This window comes from Panulirus ornatus, chromosome 2, assembly GCF_036320965.1.
Source record: "Panulirus ornatus isolate Po-2019 chromosome 2, ASM3632096v1, whole genome shotgun sequence".
NCBI classification, from domain to species: domain Eukaryota; kingdom Metazoa; phylum Arthropoda; class Malacostraca; order Decapoda; family Palinuridae; genus Panulirus; species Panulirus ornatus.
Window position 1 is genome coordinate 89,034,854 of NC_092225.1, and position 27,404 is coordinate 89,062,257.

The following is a 27,404-nucleotide window of genomic DNA, read 5'->3' on the forward strand; positions in this document are numbered from 1 at the left end:
CACTGCTTCCCTGAATACATCCCATTCCTCCCCCACTCCCCTTATGTCATTTGCTCTCACCTTTTTCCATTCTCTCCTGGTACTTCCTCACACAAGTCTCCTTTCCAAGCTCTCTTCACCCCAACATTCTCTCTTCTTTTCTAAAAATCTCCACAAATCTTCACCTTCGCCTCCCAAAGATAATGATCAGATATCCCTCCAGTTGCCCCACTAAGCACATTAACATCCAAAAGTCTCTCTTTCATGCGCCTATCAGTTAACACGTAATTCAATAATGCTCTCTGGCCATCTCTCTTACCTACATACGTATACTTATGTATATCTCTCTTTTTAAACCAGGTATTCCTAATAGACCAGTCCTTTTTCACCACACAAATCTAGAAGCTCTTCGCCATTTCCATATACAAAATTGAGCACTCCATGTAGACCAATTATACCCTTTCATTTATATATATATATATATATATATATATATATCCCTGGGGATAGGGGAGAAAGAATACTTCCCACGTATTCCCTGCGTGTCGTAGAAGGCGACTAAAAGGGGAGGGAGCGGGGGGCTGGAAATCCTCCCCTCTCACTTTTTTTTTTAATTTTCCAAAAGAGGGAACAGAGAAGGGGCCCAGGTGAGGATATTCCCTCAATGGCCCAGTCCTCTGTTCTCAACGCTACCTCGCTAATGCGGGAAATGGCGAATAGTATGAAAGAAAGAAAATATATATATATATATATATATATATATATATATATATATATATATGCACTCAATTCACACTGGCTGCCTTTATTCATTCACATCGGCACCTCGCCACACATGGAATAACACCCCCCTCCCCCTCATGTGTGCGAGGTAGCGCTAGGAAAAGACAACAAACGGCCCCATTCGTTCACACTCAGTCTCTAGCTGCCATGCAATAATGCCCAAAAACACAGCTCCCTTTCCACATCCAGGCCCCACAAAACTCTCCATGGTTTACCCAAGATGCTTCACATGCCCTGATTCAATCAACTGACAGCACGTCAACCCCGGTATACCACATTGATCCAATTCACTCTATTCCTTGCCCGCCTTTCACCCTCTCAATCAATACCCTCCCATATGATTTACCAGGAATACTCAACAAACTTATACCTCTGTAATTTGAGCACTCACTCTTATCCCCTTTGCCTTTGTACAATGGCACTATGCACGCATTCTGCCAATCCTCAGGCACCTCACCATGAGTCATACATACATTAAATAACCTTACCAACCAGTCAACAATACAGTCACCCCCTTTTTTAATAAATTCCACTGCAATACCATCCAAACCTGCTGCCTTGCCGGCTTTCATCTTCCACAAAGCTTTTACTACCTCTTCTCTGTTTACCAAATAATTTTCCCTAACCCTCTCACTTTGCACACCACCTCGACCAAGGCACCCTATATCTGCCACTCTATCATCAAACACATTCAACAAACCCTCAAAATACTCACTCCAACTCCTTCTCACATCACCACTACTTGTTATCACCTCCCCATTAGCGCCCTTCACTGAAGTTCCCATTTGCTCCCTTGTCTTCTTACGCACTTTATTTACCTCCTTCCAGAACATCTTTTTATTCTCCCTAAAATTTAATGGTACTCTCTCACCCCAACTCTATATATATATATATATATATATATATATATATATATATATATATATATATATATTTTTTTTTATACCTCGTCGCTGTCTCCCGCGGTTGCGAGGTAGCGCAAGGAAACAGACGAAAGAAATGGCCCAACCCCCCCCATACACATGTACATACACACGTCCACACACGCAAATATACATACCTACACAGCTTTCCATGGTTTACCCCGGACGCTTCACATGCCTTGATTCAATCCACTGACAGCACGTCAACCCCTGTATACCACATCGCTCCAATTCACTCTATTCCTTGCCCTCCTTTCACCCTCCTGCATGTTCAGGCCCCGATCACACAAAATCCTTTTCACTCCATCTTTCCACCTCCAATTTGGTCTCCCTCTTCTCCTCGTTCCCTCCACCTCCGACACATATATCCTCTTGGTCAATCTTTCCTCACTCATTCTCTCCATGTGCCCAAACCATTTCAAAACACCCTCTTCTGCTCTCTCAACCACGCTCTTTTTATTTCCACACATCTCTCTTACCCTTACGTTACTTACTCGATCAAACCACCTCACACCACACATTGTCCTCAAACATCTCATTTCCAGCACATCCATCCTCCTGCGCACAACTCTATCCATAGCCCACGCCTCGCAACCATACAACATTGTTGGAACCACTATTCCTTCAAACATACCCATTTTTGCTTTCCGAGATAATGTTCTCGACTTCCACACATTTTTCAAGGCTCCCAAAATTTTCGCCCCCTCCCCCACCCTATGATCCACTTCCGCTTCCATGGTTCCATCCGCTGCCAGATCCACTCCCAGATATCTAAAACACTTCACTTCCTCCAGTTTTTCTCCATTCAAACTCACCTCCCAATTGACTTGACCCTCAATCCTACTGTACCTAATAACCTTGCTCTTATTCACATTTACTCTTAACTTTCTTCTTCCACACACTTTACCAAACTCCGTCACCAGCTTCTGCAGTTTCTCACATGAATCCGCCACCAGCGCTGTATCATCAGCGAACAACAACTGACTCACTTCCCAAGCTCTCTCATCCCCAACAGACTTCATACTTGCCCCTCTTTCCAAGACTCTTGCATTTACCTCCCTAACAACCCCATCCATAAACAAATTAAACAACCATGGAGACATCACACACCCCTGCCGCAAACCTACATTCACTGAGAACCAATCACTTTCCTCTCTTCCTACACGTACACATGCCTTACATCCTCGATAAAAACTTTTCACTGCTTCTAACAACTTGCCTCCCACACCATATATTCTTAATACCTTCCACAGAGCATCTCTATCAACTCTATCATATGCCTTCTCCAGATCCATAAATGCTACATACAAATCCATTTGCTTTTGTAAGTATTTCTCACATACATTCTTCAAAGCAAACACCTGATCCACACATCCTCTACCATTTCTGAAACCACACTGCTCTTCCCCAATCTGATGCTCTGTACCTGCCTTCACCCTCTCAATCAATACCCTCCCATATAATTTACCAGGAATACTCAACAAACTTATACCTCTGTAATTTGAGCACTCACTCTTATCCCCTTTGCCTTTGTACAATGGCACTATGCACGCATTCCGCCAATCCTCAGGCACCTCACCATGAGTCATACATACATTAAATAACCTTACCAACCAGTCAACAATACAGTCACCCCCTTTTTTAATAAATTCCACTGCAATACCATCCAAACCTGCTGCCTTGCCGGCTTTCATCTTCCGCAAAGCTTTTACTACCTCTTCTCTGTTTACCAAATCATTTTCCCTAACCCTCTCACTTTGCACACCACCTCGACCCAAACACCCTATATCTGCCACTCTGTCATCAGACACATTCAACAAACCTTCAAAATACTCATTCCATCTCCTTCTCACATCACCACTACTTGTTATCACCTCCCCATTTACGCTCTTCACTGAAGTTCCCATTTGCTCCCTTGTCTTACGCACCCTATTTACCTCCTTCCAGAACATCTTTTTATTCTCCCTAAAATTTACTGATAGTCTCTCACCCCAACTCTCATTTGCCCTTTTTTTCACCTCTTGCACCTTTCTCTTGACCTCCTGTCTCTTTCTTTTATACTTCTCCCACTCAATTGCATTTTTTCCCTGCAAAAATCGTCCAAATGCCTCTCTCTTCTCTTTCACTAATACTCTTACTTCTTCATCCCACCACTCACTACCCTTTCTAAACAGCCCACCTCCCACTCTTCTCATGCCACAAGCATCTTTTGCGCAATCCATCACTGATTCCCTAAATACATCCCATTCCTCCCCCACTCCCCTTACTTCCATTGTTCTCACCTTTTTCCATTCTGTACACAGTCTCTCCTGATACTTCCTCACACAGGTCTCCTTCCCAAGCTCACTTACTCTCACCACCTTCTTCACCCCAACATTCACTCTTCTTTTCTGAAAACCCATACTAATCTTCACCTTAGCCTCCACAAGATAATGATCAGACATCCCTCCATTTGCACCTCTCAGCACATTGACATCCATATATATATATATATATATATGATTTGGTAAACAGAGAAGAGGTAGTAAAAGCTTTGCGGAAGATGAAAGCCGGCAAGGCAGCAGGTTTGGATGGTATTGCAGTGGAATTTATTAAAAAAGGGGGTGACTGTATTGTTGATTGGTTGGTAAGGTTATTTAATGTATGTATGACTCATGGTGAGGTGCCTGAGGATTGGCGGAATGCGTGCATAGTGCCATTGTACAAAGGCAAAGGGGATAAGAGTGAGTGCTCAAATTACAGAGGTATAAGTTTGTTGAGTATTCCTGGTAAATTATATGGGAGGGTATTGATTGAGAGGGTGAAGGCATGTACAGAGCATCAGATTGGGGAAGAGCAGTGTGGTTTCAGAATTGGTAGAGGATGTGTGGATCAGGTGTTTGCTTTGAAGAATGTAAGTGAGAAATACTTAGAAAAGCAAATGGATTTGTATGTAGCATTTATGGATCTGGAGAAGGCATATGATAGAGTTGATAGAGATGCTCTGTGGAAGGTATTAAGAATATATGGTGTGGGAGGCAAGTTGTTAGAAGCAGTGAAAAGTTTTTATCGAGGATGTAAGGCATGTGTACGTGTAGGAAGAGAGGAAAGTGATTGGTTCTCAGTGAATGTAGGTTTGCGGCAGGGGTGTGTGATGTCTCCATGGTTGTTTAATTTGTTTATGGATGGGGTTGTTAGGGAGGTGAATGCAAGAGTTTTGGAAAGAGGGGCAAGTATGAAGTCTGTTGGGGATGAGAGAGCTTGGGAAGTGAGTCAGTTGTTGTTCGCTGATGATACAGCGCTGGTGGCTGATTCATGTGAGAAACTGCAGAAGCTGGTGACTGAGTTTGGTAAAGTGTGTGAAAGAAGAAAGTTAAGAGTAAATGTGAATAAGAGCAAGGTTATAAGGTACAGTAGGGTTGAGGGTCAAGTCAATTGGGAGGCGAGTTTGAATGGAGAAAAACTGGAGGAAGTGAAGTGTTTTAGATATCTGGGAGTGGATCTGGCAGCGGATGGAACCATGGAAGCGGAAGTGGATCATAGGGTGGGGGAGGGGGCGAAAATTCTGGGAGCCTTGAAGAATGTGTGGAAGTCAAGAAGATTATCTCGGAAAGCAAAAATGGGTATGTTTGAAGGAATAGTGGTTCCAACAATGTTGTATGGTTGCGAGGCGTGGGCTATGGATAGAGTTGTGTGCAGGAGGATGGATGTGCTGGAAATGAGATGTTTGAGGACAATGTGTGGTGTGAGGTGGTTTGATCGAGTAAGTAACGTAAGGGTAAGAGATATGTGTGGAAATAAAAAGAGCGTGGTTGAGAGAGCAGAAGAGGGTGTTTTGAAGTGGTTTGGGCACATGGAGAGAATGAGTGAGAAAGATTGACCAAGAGGATATATGTGTCGGAGTGGAGGGAACGAGGAGAAGAGGGAGACCAAATTGGAGGTGGAAAGATGGAGTGAAAAAGATTTTGTGTGATCGGGGCCTGAACATGCAGAGGGTGAAAGGAGGGCAAGGAATAGAGTGAATTGGAGGATGTGGTATACTGGGTTGACGTGCTGTCAGTGATTGAATCAAGGCATGTGAAGCGTCTGGGGTAAACCATGGAAAGTGTGTAGGTATGTATATTTGGTGTGGGACGTATGTTTATACATGTGTAATGGTGGGGTTGGGCATTTCTTTCGTCTGTTCCTGCACTACCTCGCAAACGCGGGAGACAGCGACAAAGTATAATAATTAAAAAAAAAATATAATATATATATTATTATATATATATATATAATAATTATATATATTAATATATATATATAAGATTGCTGCGAGTAGGAGAAAGATGGGTGATTCCCATGGTTTGTTCCTTGGAAATAAGTAAAAAAAAGAAATTGAGCAGGGAGGATTAGTTCCTAAGCTTGTAGACATGAGGGATAGTGGGAGTATTTTTTCCTATCAGTGGATATTAATAAATGTTGAAGGAATAGTGGTTCCAACAATGATATGGTTGAGGCTGCTGCAGGGAGGGATTGCTGGAGACATGTGACAGGGGGTGGGGTAGAGGTGTGGAAAAAAGGTGTGGCGAGAGGGAAAGGTTTGTATGGAGAGAATGAGTGAAAGATTGACAAGAGGTTTGTGTCAGAAGTGGAATGAGGAATGGGACATGAGGTGAGTGAGCAAAGATTTTGAATGGACTGAACTGCAGGGGTGAAAGGGGCAAGAATAGAGGAATGACATGTGGTAATGGGTCATGTCTGTCATGGATTGACCAGGCATGTGAGCTCTGGTAAAACCATGGAAAGTTCTTTGGGGCCTGGTTGTGGAAAGGGAGAAGTGGTTTTGGTGCATTATTACATGACAGCTAGAGACTGACTGTGAACGAATGTGGCCTTTGTTGTCTTTTCCTAGCACTACCTCACGCACATGCAGGGGGAGGGGGTTGTTATTTCTTGTGTGGCAGGGTGGTGATGGGAATGAATAAAGGCAGCCTATGAATTGTGTACATGTGTATATAAGTCTGTGTGAGTATATATATGTATATGTTGAGATATATAGGTATGTATATTTGCATGTGGATGTGTATGTATATACATGTGTATGTGGGTGGGTACACATGTACACTATTCATACTTGCTTCCTGTATTCATTCCTGTTGCAACACTACCACACATGAAATGACAACCCCCTCTCCCTGCATGTGCACGAGGTAGTGCTAGGAAAAGACAACAAAGGCCACATTTGTTCTCACTCAGTCTCTAGATGTCATGTGTAATGCACCGAAACCACAGCTCCCTTTCAACATCCAGGCCCCACAAAACTTTCCATGGTTTACCCCAGACACTTCACATGCCCTGGTTCAATCCATTGACAGCATGTTGACCCTGGTATACCACACCGTTCCAATTCACTCTATTCCTTGCACGTCTTTCACCCTCCTGTATGTTCAGGCCACAATCGCTCAAAATCTTTTTCACTCCATCCTTCCACCTACTCCAATTCGGTCTCCCACTTCTCCTCGTATGTTTGAGGATAGGAACCTGGATGTTTTGGCTCTGAGTGAGATGAAGCTCAAGCATAAAGGGGAAGAGAGGTTTGGGAATATCTTGGGAGTAAAGTCAGGGATTGGTGAGAGGATAGAGCAAAGGAAGAAGTACCACTACTCCTTAAGCAGGAATTGTGGGAGTGTGTGATACAGTGTTATAAAGTAAGCTCTAGATTGATATAGGTAAAACTGAAAGTGGATGGAGAGGGATGGGTGATTATTGGTGCCTATGCACCTGGTCATGAGAAGAAAGATCATGGGAGGCAAGTGTTTTGGTAGCAGCTGAGTGAGTGTGTTAGCAGCTATGATGCATGAGGCTGGGTTATAGTGATGGGTGATTTGAATGCAAAGGTGAGTAATGTGGCAGTCGAGGGTATAATTGGTGCACATGGGGTGTTCAGTGTTGTAAATGGAAATGGTGAAGAGCTTGTAGATTTGTGTGGTGAAAAAGGACTGGTGATTGGGAATACCTGGCTTAAAAAGAGATATACATAAGTATACATATATAAGGAGGAGAGATGGCCAGAGAGCGTTACTGGACTATGTGTTAATGGATAGGCATGTGAAAGAGAGACTTTTGGATGTTAATGTGCTGAGAGTGGTAACTGGAGGAATGTCTGATCATTATCTTGTGGAGGCAAAGGTGAAGATTTGTAGAGGTTTTCAGAAAAGAAGAGGGAATGTTGGGGTGAACTTAGTGGTGAGAGTAAGTGAGCTTGGAAAGGAGACTTATGTGAGGAAGTACCAGGATAGACTGAGTGAAGAATGGAAAAAGGTGAGAGCAAATGACGTAAGGGGAGTGGGGGAGGAATGGGATGTGTTTAGGAAAGCAGAGATGGCTTGTGCAAAAGATGCTTGTGGCATGAGAAAGGTGGGAGGTGGGCAGATTAGATGGGGTAGGGAGTGGTGGGATGAAGAAATAAGATTCATAGTGAAAGAGAAGAGAGAGGTGTTTGGACAATTTTTGCAGGGAAGTAGTGTGAATCACTGGGAGATGTATAAAAGAAAGGAGGTAGGAGGTCAAGAGAAAGGTGCAAGAGGTGAAAAAGAGGGCAAATGAGAGTTGGCGTGAGAGAATATCATTAAACTTTAGGGAGAATAAAAAGATGTTTTGGAAGGAGGTAAATAAAGTGCGTAAGAAAAGAGAACAAATGGGAAAATTGGTGAAGGGGGCTAATGTGGAGGTAATAACAAGTAGTGGTGAAGTGAGGAGATGGAGTGAGTATTTTGAAGGTTTATTGAATGTGTTTGATGATAGGGTGGAAGATATAGGGTGTTTTGGTCGAGGTGGTGTACGAAGTGAAAGGGTAAGGAAGAATGGTTTGGTAAACAGAGAAGAGGTAGTGAAAGCTTTGTGGAAGATGAAAGCTGGCAAGGTGGCAGGTTTGGATGGTATTGCAGTGGAATTTATCAAGAAATGGGAAGACTGTGTTGCTGGCTGGTTGGTGAGGATATTCAATGTATGTATGGTTCATGGTGAAGTGCCACTGGCAAAATGCATGCATAGTGCCATTGTACAAAGGCAAAGGGGATAAAGGTGAGAGTTCAAATTAAAGATGTATAAGTTTGTTGAGTATTCCTGGGAAATTAGATGGGAGGGTATTGATTGAGAGGGGTAAAGGTACATACAGAGCATCAAACTAGGGAAGGGCAGTGTGGTTTCAAAGGTGGTAGAGGATGTGTGGATCAGGTGTTTGCTTTGAAGAATGTATGAGATATACTTAGAAAAATAGATTGATTTGTATGTAGCATTTATGGATCTGGAGAAGGCATATGATAGAGTTGATAGGGATGCTCTGTGGAAAGTATTAAGAGTATATGGTGTGGGAGGTAAGTTGCTAGAAGCTGTGAAAAGTTTTTATTGAGGATGGAAGGGATGTGTAATAGTAGGAAGAGAGGAAAGTGATTGGTTCCCAGTGTATGTTGGTTTGTGGCAGGGGTGCATGATGTCTCCATGGTTGTTTAATTTGTTTATGGATGGGGTGGTTAGGGAGGTGAATGCAAGAGTTTTGGAGAGAGGGGCAAGTATGCAGTCTGTTGTGGATGAGGGCTTGGGAAGCGAGTCAGTTGTTGTTTGCTGATGATACAGCAATGGAGGCTGATTCAAGAGAGAAACTGCAAAAGTTGGTGACTGAGTTTGGTAAAGTGTGTGAAAGAAGAATGCTGAGAGCGAATGTGAAGAAGAGCATAGTTATTAGGTTCAACAGGGTTGAGGAACAAGTAAATTGGGAGTTAAGTCTGAACAGAGAAAAACTGGAGGAAGTGAAGTGTTTTAGATATCTGGGAGTGGATTTAGCAGCAGATGGAACTATGGAAGCAAAAGCAAGTCACAGGGTGGGGGAGGGGGCGAAGGTTCTGGGAGTGTTGAAGAATGCATGGAAGGCGAGAACATTATCTCAGGGAGCAAAAATGGGTATGTTTGAAGGAATAGTGGTTCCAACAATATGGCTGTGAGGCATGGGCTATAGATAGGGCTGTCTGGAGGGTGGATGTAATGGAAAAGAAATGTTTTAGGTGATTTTCTCGAGTATGTAATGAAAGGGTAACAGAGATGTGAGGTAATAAAAGGAGTGTGGCTAAGAGAGCAGAAGAAGGTGTATTGAAATGGTTTGGTCACAAGAAGAGAATGAGTGTGGAAAAATTGACAAAGAGGATATATGTGTCAGAGGTGAAGGGAACGAAAAGAAGTGGGAGACCATATCGGAGGTGGAAGGATGGAGTGAAAAAGGTTTTCAGTGATTGGGGCCTGAACATACATGAGGGTGAAAGCTATGCAAGGAATAGAGTGAATTGGAACAATGTGGTATACTGGGGTCGACATGCTGTCAATGGATTGAACCAGGACATGTGAAGCGTCTGGGGTAAACCATGAAAAGTTTTGTGGGGCCTGGATGTGGAAAGGGAGTTGTGGTTTCAGTGAATTACACATGACGGCTAAAGACTGAGTGTGAACGAATGTGGTCTTTGTTGTCTTCCCCTAGGGCTACCTTGTGCACTCATAGGGGGAGGGGGTGCTGAGTCATGTTTGGTGGGGTGGCAATGGGAATGGATGAAGGTAGCAAGTATGAATATGTACATGTGTATATATGTATATGTATGTATACACTGAAATGTATAGGTATGTACATGTACGTGAGTGGGCATTTATGTATATGCATGTGTATGTGGGTGGGTTCGGCCATTCTTTCGTATGTTTCCTTACGCTACCTTGCTAACGCAGGAGACAGCAATTGAGTATGATAAAAAAGAAATATGTTTTGGAAGGAGGTAAATAAAGTGCATAAGACAAGAGAATAAATGGGAACATCAGTGAAGGGGGCAAATGTGGAGGTAACTACAAGTAGTGATGAAGTGAGGAGATGAGTAAACATTTTGAAGGTCTGTTGAATGTGGCAGATGTAGGGTGTTTTGATCAGGATGGTGTGCGAAGTGAGAGGGTCAGGGAGAATGGTTTGGTGAACAGAGAAGAGGTAGAGAAAGCTTTGCAGAATATGAAAGCTGGCAAGGCAGTGGGTTTGGATGGTATTGCAGTGGAATGTATCAAAAAAGGGGGTGACTGTGCTGTGCTGCTGATTGATTGGTAAGGATATTCAATGTATGTATGGATCATGGTGAAGTGCCTGAGGAGTGGCGGAATGCATGCATAGTGCAACTATACAAAGGCAAAGGGGAAAAAGGTGAGTGTTCAAATTACAGAGGTATAAGTTTATTGAGTATTCCTGGGAAATTATATGGGAGGGTATTGGTTTAGAGGGTAAAGGCATGTACAGGACATCAGATTGGGGAAGAGCAGTATGGTTTCAGAAGTGGTAGAGGATGTGTAGATCAGGGGTTTGCTTTGAAGAACATATGTGAGAAATACTTAGAAAAACAGGTGGATTTGTATGTAGCATTTATGGATCTGGAGAAGACATATGATAGGGTAGATAGAGATGCTTTTTGGAAGGTTTTAAGGATATATGGTTAGAGAGGTAAGTTGCTAAAAGTAGTGAAATGTTTTTACCAAGGATGTAAGGCATGTGAACGAGTAGAAAGAGAGGAAAGTGATTGGTTCCCAGTGATTGTTGGTTTGTGGCAGGGGTGCGTGATGTCTCCATGGTTGTTTAATTTGTTTATGGATGGGGTTGTTTGGAGGTGAATGCAAGAGTTTTGGAGAGAGGCAAGTATGCAGTCTGTTGTGGATGAGAGGCCTTGGGAAGCAAGTCAGTTGTTGCTCGCTAATGATAGTGCTGGTAGCTGATCAGGTGAGAAACTGCAGAAGCTGGTGACTGAGTTTGGTAAAGTGTGTGAAAGAAGAAAGTTGAGAGTAAATATGAATAAGAGCAAGGTTATTCGGTTCAGTAGGGTTGAGGGACAAGTTAATTGGGAGGTAAGTTTGATTGGAGAAAAGGAAGAAGTGTTTTAGATATCTTGGAGTGGATTTAGCAGCGGATGGTACCATGGAAGCAGAAGTGAGTTACAGGGTGGGGGATGGAGCGAAGGTTCTAGGAGCGTTGAAGAATGTGTGGAAGGCAAGAATGTTATCTCAGAGAGCAAAAATGGGTATGTTTGAAGGAATAGTGGTTCCAACAATGTTATATGGCTGCAAGGCATGGGCTACAGATAGGGTTGTGCAGAGGAGGGTGTATGTGTTGGAAATGAAATGTCTGTGTTATGAGATGGTTTGATTGAGTAAGTAATGAAAGGGTGAGACATATGTGTGGTAATAAAAAGAGTGTGGTTAAGAGAGCAGGAGAGGGTGTGTTGAAATAGTTTGGACACATAGAGAGAAAGAGTGAGGAAAGATTGACAAAGAGGATATATTTGTCAGACATGGAGGGAACAAGGAAGTGAGAGACCAAACTGAAGGTGGAAGGATGGAGTAAAAAAGATTTTGAGCAATTGGGGCCTGAACATACAGGAGGGTGAAGGGCGTGCAAGGAAAAGAGTGGATTGGAATGATGTGCTATACCGCGGTCAACATGCTCTCAATGGACTGAACCTGGGCATGTGAAGAGCATCTGGGGTAAACCATGGAAAGTTTTGTGAGGCCTGGATGTGGAAAGGGAGCTGTGGTTTCAGTGCATTATACATGAAAGGTAGAGAATGAGTGTGAACGAATGTGGCCTTTTTCTTCTGTTCCTGGCACAACCTCGCTGGGGGGTGGGGAATGCTATTTCGTGTGTGGTGGGGTCGCAATTGGAATAGATGAAGGCAGCAAGTATGGATATGTACATGCGTATATGTGTATGTCTGTGTATGGATATGCATGTATACATTGAAATGTATATGCATGTGCATGTGTGGGCATTTATGTATATACATGTGTATATGGCTGAGTTGGGACCATTCCTCATTTGTTTCTGTGCACTATCTTGCTAACTTGGGAGATGGCAGTTAAGTATAATTAAAAAAATATACATTTTTTTTTCTTCATACACATCCAACATTTCCCGTGTCAGCGAGGTAGTGTTAAGAACAGAGGACTGAGCTTTAAAGGGAATATCCTCACTTAGCCTCCTTCTCTGTTCCTTCTCTGGAAAAATTAAAATGGGAGGGGATGATTTTGCAGCCCCCAGTTCCCTCCCCTTTTAGTCGCCTTTTACAACATGCAGGGAATACGTGGGAAGTATTCTTTCTCCCCTATCCCCAGGGACGGCAATTAAGTAGAATAAATAAATAAATGAATAAATATATAAATATATAAATTATATATATATATATATATATTTGGACGATTTTTGCAGGGAAAAAATGCAATTGAGTGGGAGACGTATAAAAGAAAGAGACAGGAGGTCAAGAGAAAGGTGCAAGAGGTGAAAAAAAGGGCAAATGAGAGTTGGGGTGAGAGAGTATCATTAAATTTTAGGGAGAATAAAAAGATGTTCTGGAAGGAGGTAAATAAAGTGCGTAAGACAAGGGAGCAAATGGGAACTTCAGTGAAGGGCGCAAATGGGGAGGTGATAACAAGTAGTGGTGATGTGAGAAGGAGATGGAGTGAGTACTTTGAAGGTTTGTTGAATGTGTTTGATGATAGAGTGGCAGATATAGGGTGTTTTGGTCGAGGTGGTGTGCAAAGTGAGAGGGTTAGGGAAAATGATTTGGTAAACAGAGAAGAGGTAGTAAAAGCTTTGCGGAAGTTGAAAGCCGGCAAGGTAGCGGGTTTGGATGGTATTGCAGTGGAATTTATTAAAAAAGGGGGTGACTGTATTGTTGACTGGTTGGTAAGGTTATTTAATGTATGTATGACTCATGGTGAGGTGCCTGAGGATTGGCGGAATGCGTGCATAGTGCCACTGTACAAAGGCAAAGGGGATAAGAGTGAGTGCTCAAATTACAGAGGTATAAGTTTGTTGAGTATTCCTGGTAAATTATATGGGAAGGTATTGATTGAGAGGGTGAAGGCATGTACAGAGCATCAGATTGGGGAAGAGCAGTGTGGTTTCAGAAGTGGTAGAGGATGTGTGGATCAGGTGTTTGCTTTGAAGAATGTATGTGAAAAATACTTAGAAAAGCAAATGGATTTGTATGTAGCATTTATGGATCTGGAGAAGGCATATGATAGAGTTGATAGAGATGCTCTGTGGAAGGTATTAAGAATATATGGTGTGGGAGGAAAGTTGTTAGAAGCAGTGAAAAGTTTTTATCGAGGATATAAGGCATGTGTACGTGTAGGAAGAGAGGAAAGTGATTGGTTCTCAGTGAATGTAGGTTTGCGGCAGGGGTGTGTGATGTCTCCATGGTTGTTTAATTTGTTTATGGATGGGGTTGTTAGGGAGGTAAATGCAAGAGTTTTCGAAAGAGGGGCAAGTATGAAGTCTGTTGGGGATGAGAGAGCTTGGGAAGTGAGTCAGTTGTTGTTCGCTGATGATACAGCGCTGGTGGCTGATTCATGTGAGAAACTGCAGAAGCTGGTGACTGAGTTTGGTAAAGTGTGTGGAAGAAGAAAGTTAAGAGTAAATGTGAATAAGAGCAAGGTTATTAGGTACAGTAGGGTTGAGGGCCAAGTCAACTGGGAGGTGAGTTTGAATGGAGAAAAACTGGAGGAAGTGAAGTGTTTTAGATATCTGGGAGTGGATCTGGCAGCGGATGGAACCATGGAAGCGGAAGTGGATCATAGGGTGGGGGAGGGGGCGAAAATTCTGGGGGCCTTGAAGAATGTGTGGAAGTCGAGAACATTATCTCGGAAAGCAAAAATGGGTATGTTTGAAGGAATAGTGGTTCCAACAATGTTGTATGGTTGCGAGGCGTGGGCTATGGATAGAGTTGTGCGCAGGAGGATGGATGTGCTGGAAATGAGATGTTTGAGGACAATGTGTGGTGTGAGGAGGTTTGATCGAGTGAGTAACGTAAGGGTAAGAGAGATGTGTGGAAATAAAAGAGCGTGGTTGAGAGAGCAGAAGAGGGTGTTTTGAAGTGGTTTGGGCACATGGAGAGGATGAGTGAGGAAAGATTGACCAAGAGGATATATGTGTCGGAGGTGGAGGGAACGAGGAGAAGAGGGAGACCAAATTGGAGGTGGAAAGATGGAGTGAAAAAGATTTTGTGTGATCGGGGCCTGAACATGCAGGAGGGTGAAAGGAGGGCAAGGAATAGAGTGAATTGGAGCGATGTGGTATACCGGGGTTGACGTGCTGTCAGTGGATTGAATCAAGGCATGTGAAACGTCTGGGGTAAACCATGGAAAGCTGTGTAGGTATGTATATTTGCGTGTGTGGACGTATGTATATACATGTGTATGGGGGGGGGTTGGGCCATTTCTTTCGTCTGTTTCCTTGCGCTACCTCGCAAACGTGGGAGACAGCGACAAAGTTTAATAAAATAAAATATATATATATATATATATATATATATATATATATATATATATATATATTGACTGAGTTTGGTAAAGTGTGTGAAAGAAGAAAGTTAAGAGTAAATGTGAATAAGAGCAAGGTTATTAGGTACAGTAGGGTTGAGGGTCAAGTCAATTGGGAGGTAAGTTTGAATGGAGAAAAACTGGAGGAAGTAAAGTGTTTTAGATATTTGGGAGTGGATCTGGCAGCAGATCGAACCATGGAAGCGGAAGTGAATCATAGGGTAGGGGGCGAAAATCCTGGGAGCCTTGAAGAATGTGTGGAAGTCGAGAACATTATCTCGGAAAGCAAAAATGGGTATGTTTGAAGGAATAGTGGTTCCAACAATGTTGTATGGTTGCGAGGCGTGGGCTATGGATAGAGTTGTGCGCAGGAGGGTGGATATGCTGGAGATGAGATGTTTGAGGACAATGTGTGGTGTGAGGTGGTTTGATCGAGTAAGTAATGTAAGGGTAAGAGAGACGTGTGGAAATAAAAAGAGCGTGGTTGAGAGAGCAGAAGAGGGTGTTTTGAAATGGTTTGGGCACATGGAGAGAATGAGTGAGGAAAGATTGACCAAGAGGATATATGTGTCGGAGGTAGAGGGAACGAGGAGAAGTGGGAGACCAAATTGGAGGTGGAAAGATGGAGTGAAAAAGATTTTGAGTGATCGGGGCCTGAACATGCAGGAGGGTGAAAGGTGGGCAAGGAATAGAGTGAATTGGATCGATGTGGTATACCGGGGTTGACGTGCTGTCAGAGGATTAAATCAGGGCATGTGAAGCGTCTGGGGTAAACCATGGAAAGTTGTGTGGGGCCTAGATGTGGAAAGGGAGCTGTGGTTTCGGGCATTATTGCATGACAGCTAGAGACTGAGTGTGAATGAATGGGGCCTTTGTTGTCTTTTCCTAGCGCTACCTCGCACACATGAGGGGGGAGGGGGATGGTATTCCATGTGTGGCGAGGTGGCGATGGGAATGAATAAAGGCAGACAGTGTGAATTGTGTGCATGGGTATATATGTATGTGTCTGTGTGTGTATATATATGTGTACATTGAGATGTATAGGTATGTATATTTGCATGTGTGGACGTGTATGTATATACATTGTGTATGGGGGTGGGTTGGGCCATTTCTTTCGTCTGTTTCCTTGTGCTACCTTGCAAACGTGGGAGACAGCGACAAAGCAAAATAAAAATAAATAATCCACACATGCAAATATACATACCTATACATCTCAACGTATACATATATATACACACACACAGACATATACATATATACACATGTACATAACTCATACTGTCTGCCTTTATTCATTCCCATCGCCACCCCGCCACACATGAAATAACAACCCCCTCCACCCTCATGTGTGCGAGGTAGTGCTAGGAAAAGACAACAAAGGGCACATTCGTTCACACTCAGTCTCTAGCTCTCATGTAATAATGCACCAAAACCACAGCTCCCTTTTCACATCCAGGCCCCACAGAACTTTCTATGGTTTACCCCAGACGCTTCACATGCCCTGGTTCAATCCATTGACAGCACATCGACCCCGGTATACTACATCGTTCCAATTCATTCTATTCCTTGCACGCCTTTCACCCTCCTGCATGTTCAGGCCTTGAACACTCAAAGCCTTTTCCACTCCATCTTTCCACCTCCAATTTGGTCTCCCACTTCTCCTTGTTCCCTCCACCTCTGACACATATATCCTCTTTGTCAATCTTTCCTCACTCATTCTCTCCATGTGATCAAAACATTTCAAAACACCCTCTTCTGCTCTCTCAACCACTCTCTTTTTATTACCACATATCTCTCTTACTCGATCAAACCACCTCACACCACATATTGTCCTCAAACATCTCATTTCCAGCACATACACCCTCCTCCACACAACTCTATCTATAGCCCACGCCTCGCAACCATATAACATTGTTGGAACCACTATTCCTTCAAACATACCCATTTTTCTTTCCGAGATAATGTTGTCGACTTCCACACATTCTTCAACGCTCCCAGAACTTTCGCCCCCTCCCCCACCCTATGATTCACTTCCACTTCCATGGTTCCATCCGCTGCCAAATCCACTCCCAGATATCTAAAACACTTCACTTCCTCCAGTTTTTCTCCATTCAAACTTACCTCCCAATTGACTTGTCCCTGAACCCTACTGTACCTAATAACCTTGCTCTTATTCACATTTACTCTCAGCTTTCTTCTTTCACACACTTTACCAAACTCAGTCACCAGCTTCTGCAGTTTCTCACATGAATCAGCCACCAGCGCTGTATCATCAGCAAGCGACAACTGACTCACTTCCCAAGATCTCTCATCCACAACAGACTGCATACTTGTATATGAGTAGGAGTGGATGGGTCATTCTTTGTCTGTTTCCTGGTGCTACCTCGATGATGCAGGAAATAGTGATTAAGCATAATAGAAATGAATATATGATTTCTTTTTTATCATACGTGATCGCCATTTCCCACCTCTGTGAGGGAGCGCCAGGAAACAGATGAAGAGAGATCCATCCACTCATATACATAGATGTGTATATATATACTTATACATATACATATCAACACATAGAGACATATACATAAATACACACACATATTCATATTTGCTTGCCTTCATCCATTCCTGGCACCACCCTGCTCCACAGGAAACAGCATCATCACCCCCTTCATCAGCGAGGTAGCGCCAGGGAAACAGACAAAAAAAAGGCCACATTTATTCCCACTCTATCTCTAGCTGTCATGTGTAATACAATGAAACCACAGCTCCCTATCCACATCCAGGCCCCTTAGAGACCTTTCCATGGTTTATCCCAGACATTTCACATGTCCTGGTTCACTCCATTGACAGCACACATTGACCCCAATATGCCACATTGTTCCAATTCACTCTATTCCTTGCACTCCTCTCACCCTCCTGCATGTTCAGGCCCTGATCACTCAAAATTTTTATTACTTTATCCTTCCACCTCCAATTTGGTCTCCCACTTCTTGTTCCCTCAGTATTCCCTGCATGTTATGGAAGGCAACTAAAGGTGGCAGCAATGGGGGACTGGAAACCCTTCCCTCGTATTTCAATTTCTAAAAGATGGAATGGAAGGAGCCAAGCATGGAATGCTCATCCTCCTGGAAGACTTAGGCTTTGATGCATAAATGTGTGTGGATGTAACCATGATGAGAAGAAAGGAGAGACAGGTAGTATGTTTGAGGAGAGAAACCTGGATATTCTGACTAAATGAAACAAACCTCATGGAAAAAGGGGAAGAACAGTTTGGAAATGTCTTTGGAGTAAAGTCAGGGGTTGGTGTAAGGGTAAAAGATAAGAAAGAAGCAGCACTACTCCTTAAGCAGTTGTGGGTGTGTGTTTAATGAGTGTAAGGAAGTGAATCCTAAGCTGATGTGGCTAAAAATGGAAGTGGATGGCAGGGGATAGGTGATCATCAGTGCTTATACACCTGGCCATGAGAAGAAAGGTCATGAGAGACAAGTGTTTTGAGTGCAGCTGAATGTCTCAGCAGTTTTGATGCAAAAGATCAGGTATTAGTGATGGGTAATTTGAATGCAAAGGTGAGTGATATGGCAGCTGAGGGTATAATTGGGAGGCATGGGATATTCAATTTTATGAATGGCAATGGTGAACAGCTTGTGGAGTCAGTCATATGCTGAAAAAGGGCTGGTAAATGGGAATAATTGGTTTAAAATGAGAGACATACACAAGTATACGTATATAAGTAGGAAAGATAGTTAGCAGGCATTATTGGATTACATTTAAATTTATAGGCATGTAAAAGAGAGACTTTTGGATGTAAATGTGTTGAGAAGGGTAGCTGGTGGGATGTCTGATCTCTTTCTTGAGGAGTCAGTGGTGAAGATTTGTATAGGTTTCAGAAAAGTGGAAACAATATGAGTGAGAAGAGAATGGTGAAAGTAAGTAAACCTGGAAAAGAGGCTTGTGTGAAGAAATACCATAAGAGATTGAAAGTAGAATGGCAAAAGGTGAGAGTATATAAGTAAAGGTATTAATGAGATGGCTTAGATTAGGGTATTCAGTTGCCTGTGCCATTTAAGCTATGAAATATAAAAGGAAAAAGGAATTATTGATATACATGCCAATGCGAGATTATTTAATTTTAATGTAAATGTGCTGAAAGTGTAAGTTGGTGGGATGTCTTATTACTTCTTGGAGTAAACAAGGGTGAAGGTGAATGTATGCAGGGGCTTTAAGAATAAAGGGAAATGATATGGGTGGGAAAAGGATGGTGAAAAAGAGTGAGATTGAAAAAGAGCCTTTGCATGAGGAGATATCAAGAGAGACTGGGCAAAGAAAGACACAAAACAACAGCAAATGAAACTAGGGATGGAGATTATGACTGGGACGTAATTGGGTGTAGGTGATGATTGGGATGTATTTAGTAAATCAGCACTTACATAAGCAAGAAAAGTGTTTGACATGTAGACAGTAGAATAGGAGCATGTGAGAAGAGGTAGTGAGTGGTGGGCTGAGGATGTTAAGCTATTAGTGGAAAATATAATTTGAATAAAAGCAGTTATGAGGTTTAGCAGGGGAGAGTGACTGGTTGGTTTGATTGTGAGTTTGAATGGAGAGAACTTGATGGATGTACAATGTTTTAAATACCTGAGAAAGGCCATGGCAACAGATGGATGTGGGAGGTGAAGTAAATCATTGGGTAGGTGAGGGGGTAAAGGCCCTAAGTGAAATGAAGTGTGTTGAAAGAGATGTCACCATCTTTGAGGGCAGACATGGATATGTTTTGATGATATAGTAGTCTCACTGGTGCTGTATGGATGCAAGTTGTGGAACCTGAATACAAAAGAAAAGAGGAGGGTGATGTAGGGAAATGAAATCTTGGGGATAATATATAATGTAATGAGTGTTGATTGTGTAGGGAATAGCAGTGCAAGAGAGAGAGAAATGCATTTGTAAGCTGAGTATAAGTGAACAAGGTGTATTGAAATGGTTTAGACATATGGAAAGATGAGAGGAGAGAGACCAACTATAATAATACAAATGTCAGAAGTGGATGCATTAAAAGGTAAAGGGAGACCAAGAAAGAGAAGGATGGACTGAAAGAGGCTTTGAATGAATGGGGCCTTAACACTAAGGAGGGTGTGACGTGTGCATGCAATATGAGCAAATTGGACTGATGTGGTATATAGGAGGCCAACTTGCTGTCAGTGCTCTGTGCCTGGGCCAATGAACTGCTCAGGAGAAATCATGGAAAGGTCTGTGGGGCATGGCCATGGATGAAGGGATCTGGTTTTGCTGTCTTATACATGACAATTTGAGAGTGAATATTTAGCAAATGAGGCCACTCTGTGTTCATGGTGCTGCCTTTCTATGCAGGAAAATGGTGAACCAGTATGAAAGAAGGTACAAAAAGACACGATAGATTTCATTAGATACGTCTACCTCTTTTCTTCTACTTAATACAATAATTAGTTCTCTGATGATGACAGATAACAGAGTTGATTCTCCTACATTTTCATCCCTCTGAAATACATAATCCCTCAAACTTGGTATTCCTATTCTTCTTCTTTCTCCTTATTCATATTCTTTCCAGGAATCCTGTATTAATCCTTTTCAAACATCCAAACCAAATAATTTCATATTTTTCACTTTCAAAATCACTATATTCATTTTCCTCGCCTCATTCTCACATACTCATTTCTGAATAAGATTTCACACAGTAATCTGAATAAAGCTAAGCCTATGTGTGCATGTAATGGCTGGACCAAAGCTCAAGTTTCTTACCATACCTAATGAATACAAATAATGTGTGAGAGAAAATCTAAAAATCTTAATAGTCTAAATTACAATACAAACTATATATCTCTTCAAAATTTCCATAATACTGGTGAAGTATTGGGAGCAGCATTAGTGAATATAATGTAATGTAATGATATTCGCATGTCATGTCACCACAACTAAATCCTGAATAAGAGTACTCACACGGGTGTATCACAATATACCAGATAAATATATGAATGAAAAATTATCTTGACACCCATTGTCTTGTTTTTGGCAATCCTAGAATTTTTTCAAATATTTCTGACATCATCTTGCATCTTACAGGGTTTGAATTTCTCATCATGTATTTCTGTATGTTTTTGTAATAAAATGTTCTATTAGCAAGAAAGTATACTGCCACATACCACTGCAAATTGAGACTTGTCACTTTCAACTTTATAATATATCTGCAACGCTCAAAACTTTTATATCTATCTACTGATTCGTAATCTCAACTCCTCAGGGTAGTTTGGTTAATTTTAACAAAGTAAGAGAGTTTTGTAATTTCAGACTATTATAACGAAGTTACTGAAAAGATTTCATACATCAAAAAACTGAGTGAACATGCTTGGACAATGTCCAGCAAATGGGTAGTGACACCATTCTCCCATAAGCACTGTGGTACATATCAAGCCCATAATAGAACATATTTTCCATGACTGGCATGTATCTATATACATGAAATAATCAGCAACAATATCTCTAAGAAATGGCAAGACGAAATTCAGATATATTTCTAAACAACCATACAACCCCCAATTTTCCTCTTTTTCACACGATCATGCAAATAACATGCTGCTGTGTGACAAGTTTATCTAAATCCTTCCCATTTTCTATAGAGTCAGACAGCATGCCATTGTAAGTAATCTTCTTCAAGAACTTAAAAGCAAATATCAAGTGTGGAAATGAAAAGAACATATAAAGCAAACCTCATGAGAAATTCATCAAATTTACATTCTCAAACCAAACGGCAATACCTTGCATATATCAAGAATTCATTCCACTTCCACATCCACTATTCTATTATCAAAATTACAACTATACCTTTATCATTCATCCCATTTCATCTAATGATATAATACATCTGTGCTCTGGTCATCCTTTTCTGATGCTGCCCCACCATTCATAAGAAGTATATTCCAACACAGTTAATAACACTTAACCCATACCTACACTAACACACACGTCCTTGCCTTGCAGGCCACTCCAAAATACCTATCCTTGATTTTCTTCTTCACTCCTAAGAGTACTGAACTGGTAATTTACAACAAAGCTCATCCCTATGTTTAACCTTACTTTCAATCCTGCATACATTTCTAAAATTCTCCATCATCTTCCTTTCAGTAAGTATATCAAATCATTCTTCAATGCTTTCATTTTTCTTCATAGAATAAATGTAATTAATAAAAACTGTGTGGCAACATTAAAGCAATAAACTTAACAATTAAATGATGATAATACTCATTCCAGCTCAGAGAAAGTACTTCATAACCTTCAACAGTTGATAACATCATGACAAAACCTGGGAATGGCTGGTATACCATTTACAACACCTGAACCTAGTGGTACCTGATCTATTCAAGCTGCTGCTGTGTGACTTATATGCCTGCATAGCAGCTGCAGATTGATTTGCCAACTTTTCTTGGTGAAGATTCCAGTTTCATATTGCTGGCATTCAGTGCCATACAGGTTATGTCTCATGCACTGGCATCTTGCTGAAGTCACAGCCCTTTGAGGCACAGGAATTATTTCCTGGAAATTTGCACATACAGTAGTACCTTTCTATGCAACTAGTTAACCATTTGCCTATCAATAGTCATAATGCAAAAAACATATAGGGTGCCATCAAATGATTCTAGACTCCTTTCTACATAAAAGGAGAAATTCACAAAAACATCATGCCCTTTACTCCAATGCGTTCATATATTCTTCCTGTCTTGCAGGTATCTCTCCATCAAAATCTTCCCTGTACAAATATGAAGTTTTTGTTCACACTCTCAAGATCAAATTGCAAATTATGTCAGTATTCAAAAAGTGTCAACTCACTTTCAGTAACTAAAAAAAGCAAAAGCTAACTCTACTGTGGTAAGATTAACATGGGCCTGGCAGGTATAATTTTACTTAGGTGTTGAAAAAGTATCATTATGGAAGCTCTTCTCACATCCCTCAAGTTTGTCACATATGACATATCACATCTGGGTCTAGTTCTTTATATTATGGTGGCAAGGTGATGAAAGTTTCAATGCTAAAGCAAATAAATGGCTGATACCAAACTGCATACCTCCCTTTGTTAATAGGGTTATTGCATATGTGCTGTAAACAACCATGTCACATCCATTCACATCTAAAGGGGATTCCTGAGCCAAAGAGAAATGATTCCTTGATCTTATTATGGCAGGCATGTAAGCAAAGTTTGGATAAAAAGAAATCCAAAACCTTAAGTAAAGACAAGAAGGAAATTATAACTTACGGTGGCAAAGGTGTGACAGCTCGCACACCACATCCTTTCTCATCTGCATTGAAGACTTCCACATCTGCATACTGAAAATTCTGGAATCTCTTGTTGGTACATCTCTCTCTCAGTGGGCATCTTGAACCACTGTAAAGGAAAAAAAACAAAAAAATTCATTCATAGAATCTATATTTTCACTTACAGATCCAATATGGGGAAAAAAAGGGGCAGAAAAGACCATAATGTTGAATGGCTACTTTCTCAGTACAGAGTTACTTTAAGTGCATACAAGGGAATTTTGTGACACATTTGACAAATAACTTTCATGTGCCCTGGCCAAGCCAAACTGTATTGGGTAACAATCCTTACTAATGATAGATTACAAACATTATTTAGAAAATAGCCTGCCTAGGATCAAACATGCCTTATTTGAGACAAGAAAAGTGCTCTCACACTTAAATATCTCCAGAATGCCAGTTAAACATTTAAAAGAAAAAAAGGAAACTTGGCAATACTGATTCATCTACACTGAAATTCAAATTTCATTTATTACATGCTCATATTCATTTATTTATTCATTATACATAATCGCTGTTTCCTGCATCAGCAAGGTAGCACCAGGAAACAGACGAAGAATGACCCATCCACTCATATAAACATCACCGAATTTCCGGCAACTTAAGTCTGGACAAAATTACGTGAGGGAACTTGAAATTACCGTGGCCACCAGACTAGTTTACTGGGCAGCCACAGATGGCATTGTGTGTAGGGCGTGCTTATTTACATTCTTTACACTGCACTTGTTGGTGGTGATACCACAATTCTGTGAGATTCTTCACTTATTTTGCTTAAATTTAACCCTACCTATGGCTTCTAAGACATATGACAGTGTCAGTCATGGTGTCAAATGTAAACACCAGTCCATATCGATCCAAGATAAAGTAGAACTGTTGAAAAAATGGACCGTGGTGTTTTGGTGCGTAAGCTGTGTGACATCTACAGTATTGGTTCATCAACTGTTTATGATATAAAGAAGCAAAGGGAGAAAATACTGAAATTCTATGCAGACAGCGATTCCAAGAAACAAATGACGATTAGAAAAACTGAAAGATGGTAAGAGTACTAAGTGTGATCAAGTGATTATGGAATGGTTTCGACAGCATCGGAGTGAAGGAGTGGACTTGTCAGGTAGCATGATAATGGACCAGGCTAAGTTGTTCAATAAAGAACTTGAATTACAACATGAGCATGACTAAAATGAAAAATGACATCAAAGATTTAAGAAGCATCATGGAATTTCCATGAAAAAAGTGTGCAGAGAAAAGTGGTCTGCAAACCACGGAGGAGCTGCTGAGTATGTGGACAAATTTGCGAAACTCGTAGCTGACGAGCACCTCAGTCCTGAGCAGGTGTATAATGCTGACGAAACTGCATTATTCTGGTGATGCACACCTAGGAAAACACTAACAACAGAAGATGAAGAAGACCCCACAGGATTCAAACAATCTAAGGACAGACTTACCATCTTAGGGTACTCAAACATTTGATATTTGTCTAATTTAAATTTCTAGCAGTCCATGGTATACTTTAAACACATGGGAGATGTATAATTAGTGGGTATGAGGTGTGCTGATGAATTATTATTACATGACCTCAGTTGGTCCGGCAAAATGGTTAATCCAGTAAGGCTTTGGAACAAAGAGTGCCAGAAAATCGGTGGTGTACCTGTATATATACATGCATAAATGCCCACATACACATATCAACATATACACAGACATATCAATATATATATATATATATATATATATATATATATATATATATATATATATATATATATATATATATATTTTTCTTTTCTTTCAAACTATTCGCCATTTCCCGCATTAGCGAGGTAGCGTTAAGAACAGAGGCCTGGGCCTTTGAGGGAATACCCTCACCTGGCCCAATTCTCTGTTCCTTCTTTTGGAAAATTAAAAAAAATGAGAGGGGAGGATTTCCAGCCCCCCGCTCCCTCCCCTTTTAGTCGCCTTCTACGACACACAGGGAATACGTGGGAAGTATTCTTTCTCCCCTATCCCCAGGGAATATATATATATATATATACATATATATATATATATATATATATATATATATATATATATATATATATATATATATATACATATATATATATATATATATATATATATATATATATATATATATATATATATACATATACATACATATACATATATATATATATATATATATATACGAATAAAGTGTATATGAATGCGCACCTTCATACAACATACAAAGCTCCATCAGCCAGGATCGAACCTGGGACCCCTTGTGCAAGAGGCAGGCATGCTAACCGCTAGGCTAAGGGACTGTATAATAGGAAACAACTATTCGAAATACTAAGTACTCGAATACCCTTCGTCTCACTATGGTGAGCAACGGGGTCTATCGGTTGTTTCCGAACAGAACACATAGCCAGCTGAGAGCGTTTTATATATATATATATATATATATATATATATATATATATATATATATATATATATATATATATATATATATATATATATACATATATATACACATATACATATATATACACATATACATATATATATATATATATATATATATATATATTTTTTTTATACTATTCACCATTCCCCACATTAGTGAGGTAGCGTTAAGAACAGACGACTGAGCCTTTGAGGGAATATCCTCACTTGGTCCCCATCTCTGTTCCTTCTTTAGGAAAATCAAAAATGAGAGGGGAGGATTTCCAGCATCCCACTCCCTTCCCTTTTAGTCGCCCTACGACACGCAGAGAATATGTGGGAAGTATATATATATATATATATATATATATATATATATATATATATATATATATATATATATATAGGAGAGATGGCCAGAGAGCGTTATTGGATTACGTGTTAATTGACAGGCGTGCGAAAGAGAGACTTTTGGATGTTAATGTGCTGAGAGGTGCAACTGGAGGGATGTCTGATCATTATCTTGTGGAGGCTAAGGTGAAGATTTGTATGGGTTTTCAGAAAAGAAGAGTGAATGTTGGGGTGAAGAGGGTGGTGAGAGTAAGTGAGCTTGAGAAGGAGACCTGTGTGAGGAAGTACCAGGAGAGACTGAGTACAGAATGGAAAAAGGTGAGAACAATGGAAGTAAGGGGAGTGGGGGAGGAATGGGATGTATTTAGGGAATCAGTGATGGATTGCGCAAAAGATGCTTGTGGCATGAGAAGAGTGGGAGGTGGGTTGATTAGAAAGGGTAGTGAGTGGTGGGATGAAGAAGTAAGAGTATTAGTGAAAGAGAAGAGAGAGGCATTTGGACGATTTTTGCGGGGAAAAAATGCAATTGAGTGGGAGATGTATAAAAGAAAGAGACAGGAGGTCAAGAGAAAGGTGCAAGAGGTGAAAAAAAGGGCAGATGAGAGTTGGGGTGAGAGAATATCATTAAATTTTAGGGAGAATAAAAAGATGTTCTGGAAGGAGGTAAATAAAGTGCGTAAGACAAGGGAGCAAATGGGAACTTCAGTGAAGGGCGCAAATGGGGAGGTGATAACAAGTAGTGGTGAAGTGAGAAGGAGATGGAGTGAGTATTTTGAAGGTTTGTTGAATGTGTTTGATGATAGAGTGGCAGATATAGGGTGTTTTGGTCGAGGTGGTGTGCAAAGTGAGAGGGTTAGGGAAAATGATTTGGTAAACAGAGAAGAGGTAGTGAAAGCTTTGCGGAAGATGAAAGCCGGCAAGGCAGCAGGTTTGGATGGTATTGCAGTGGAATTTATTAAAAAAGGGGGTGACTGTATTGTTGACTGGTTGGTAAGGTTATTTAATGTATGTATGACTCATGGTGAGGTGCCTGAGGATTGGCGGAATGCGTGCATAGTGCCATTGTACAAAGGCAAAGGGGATATAAGAGTGAGTGCTCAAATTACAGAGGTATAAGTTTGCTGAGTATTCCTGGTAAATTATATGGGAGGGTATTGATTGAGAGGGTGAAGGCATGTACAGAGCATCAGATTGGGGAAGAGCAGTGTGGTTTCAGAAGTGGTAAAGGATGTGTGGATCAGGTGTTTGCTTTGAAGA

The 27,404-nt window shown here is 41.0% G+C and overlaps 1 protein-coding gene across 5 annotated transcripts in view; it reads right to left on the reverse strand.

Moving 5' to 3' along the window:
* The window catches only part of Set2 (SET domain containing 2), a 374,507-nt gene that overhangs the window by 228,650 nt on the left and 118,453 nt on the right, over positions 1 to 27,404 (reverse strand). For all 5 annotated transcript variants that reach the window (XM_071679446.1, XM_071679422.1, XM_071679430.1 and 2 more), the window contains one exon: positions 23,308 to 23,436. In XM_071679446.1, coding sequence (XP_071535547.1) covers positions 23,308 to 23,436 — 129 coding nt within the window. The remainder of the gene's footprint in view (positions 1 to 23,307; positions 23,437 to 27,404) is intronic.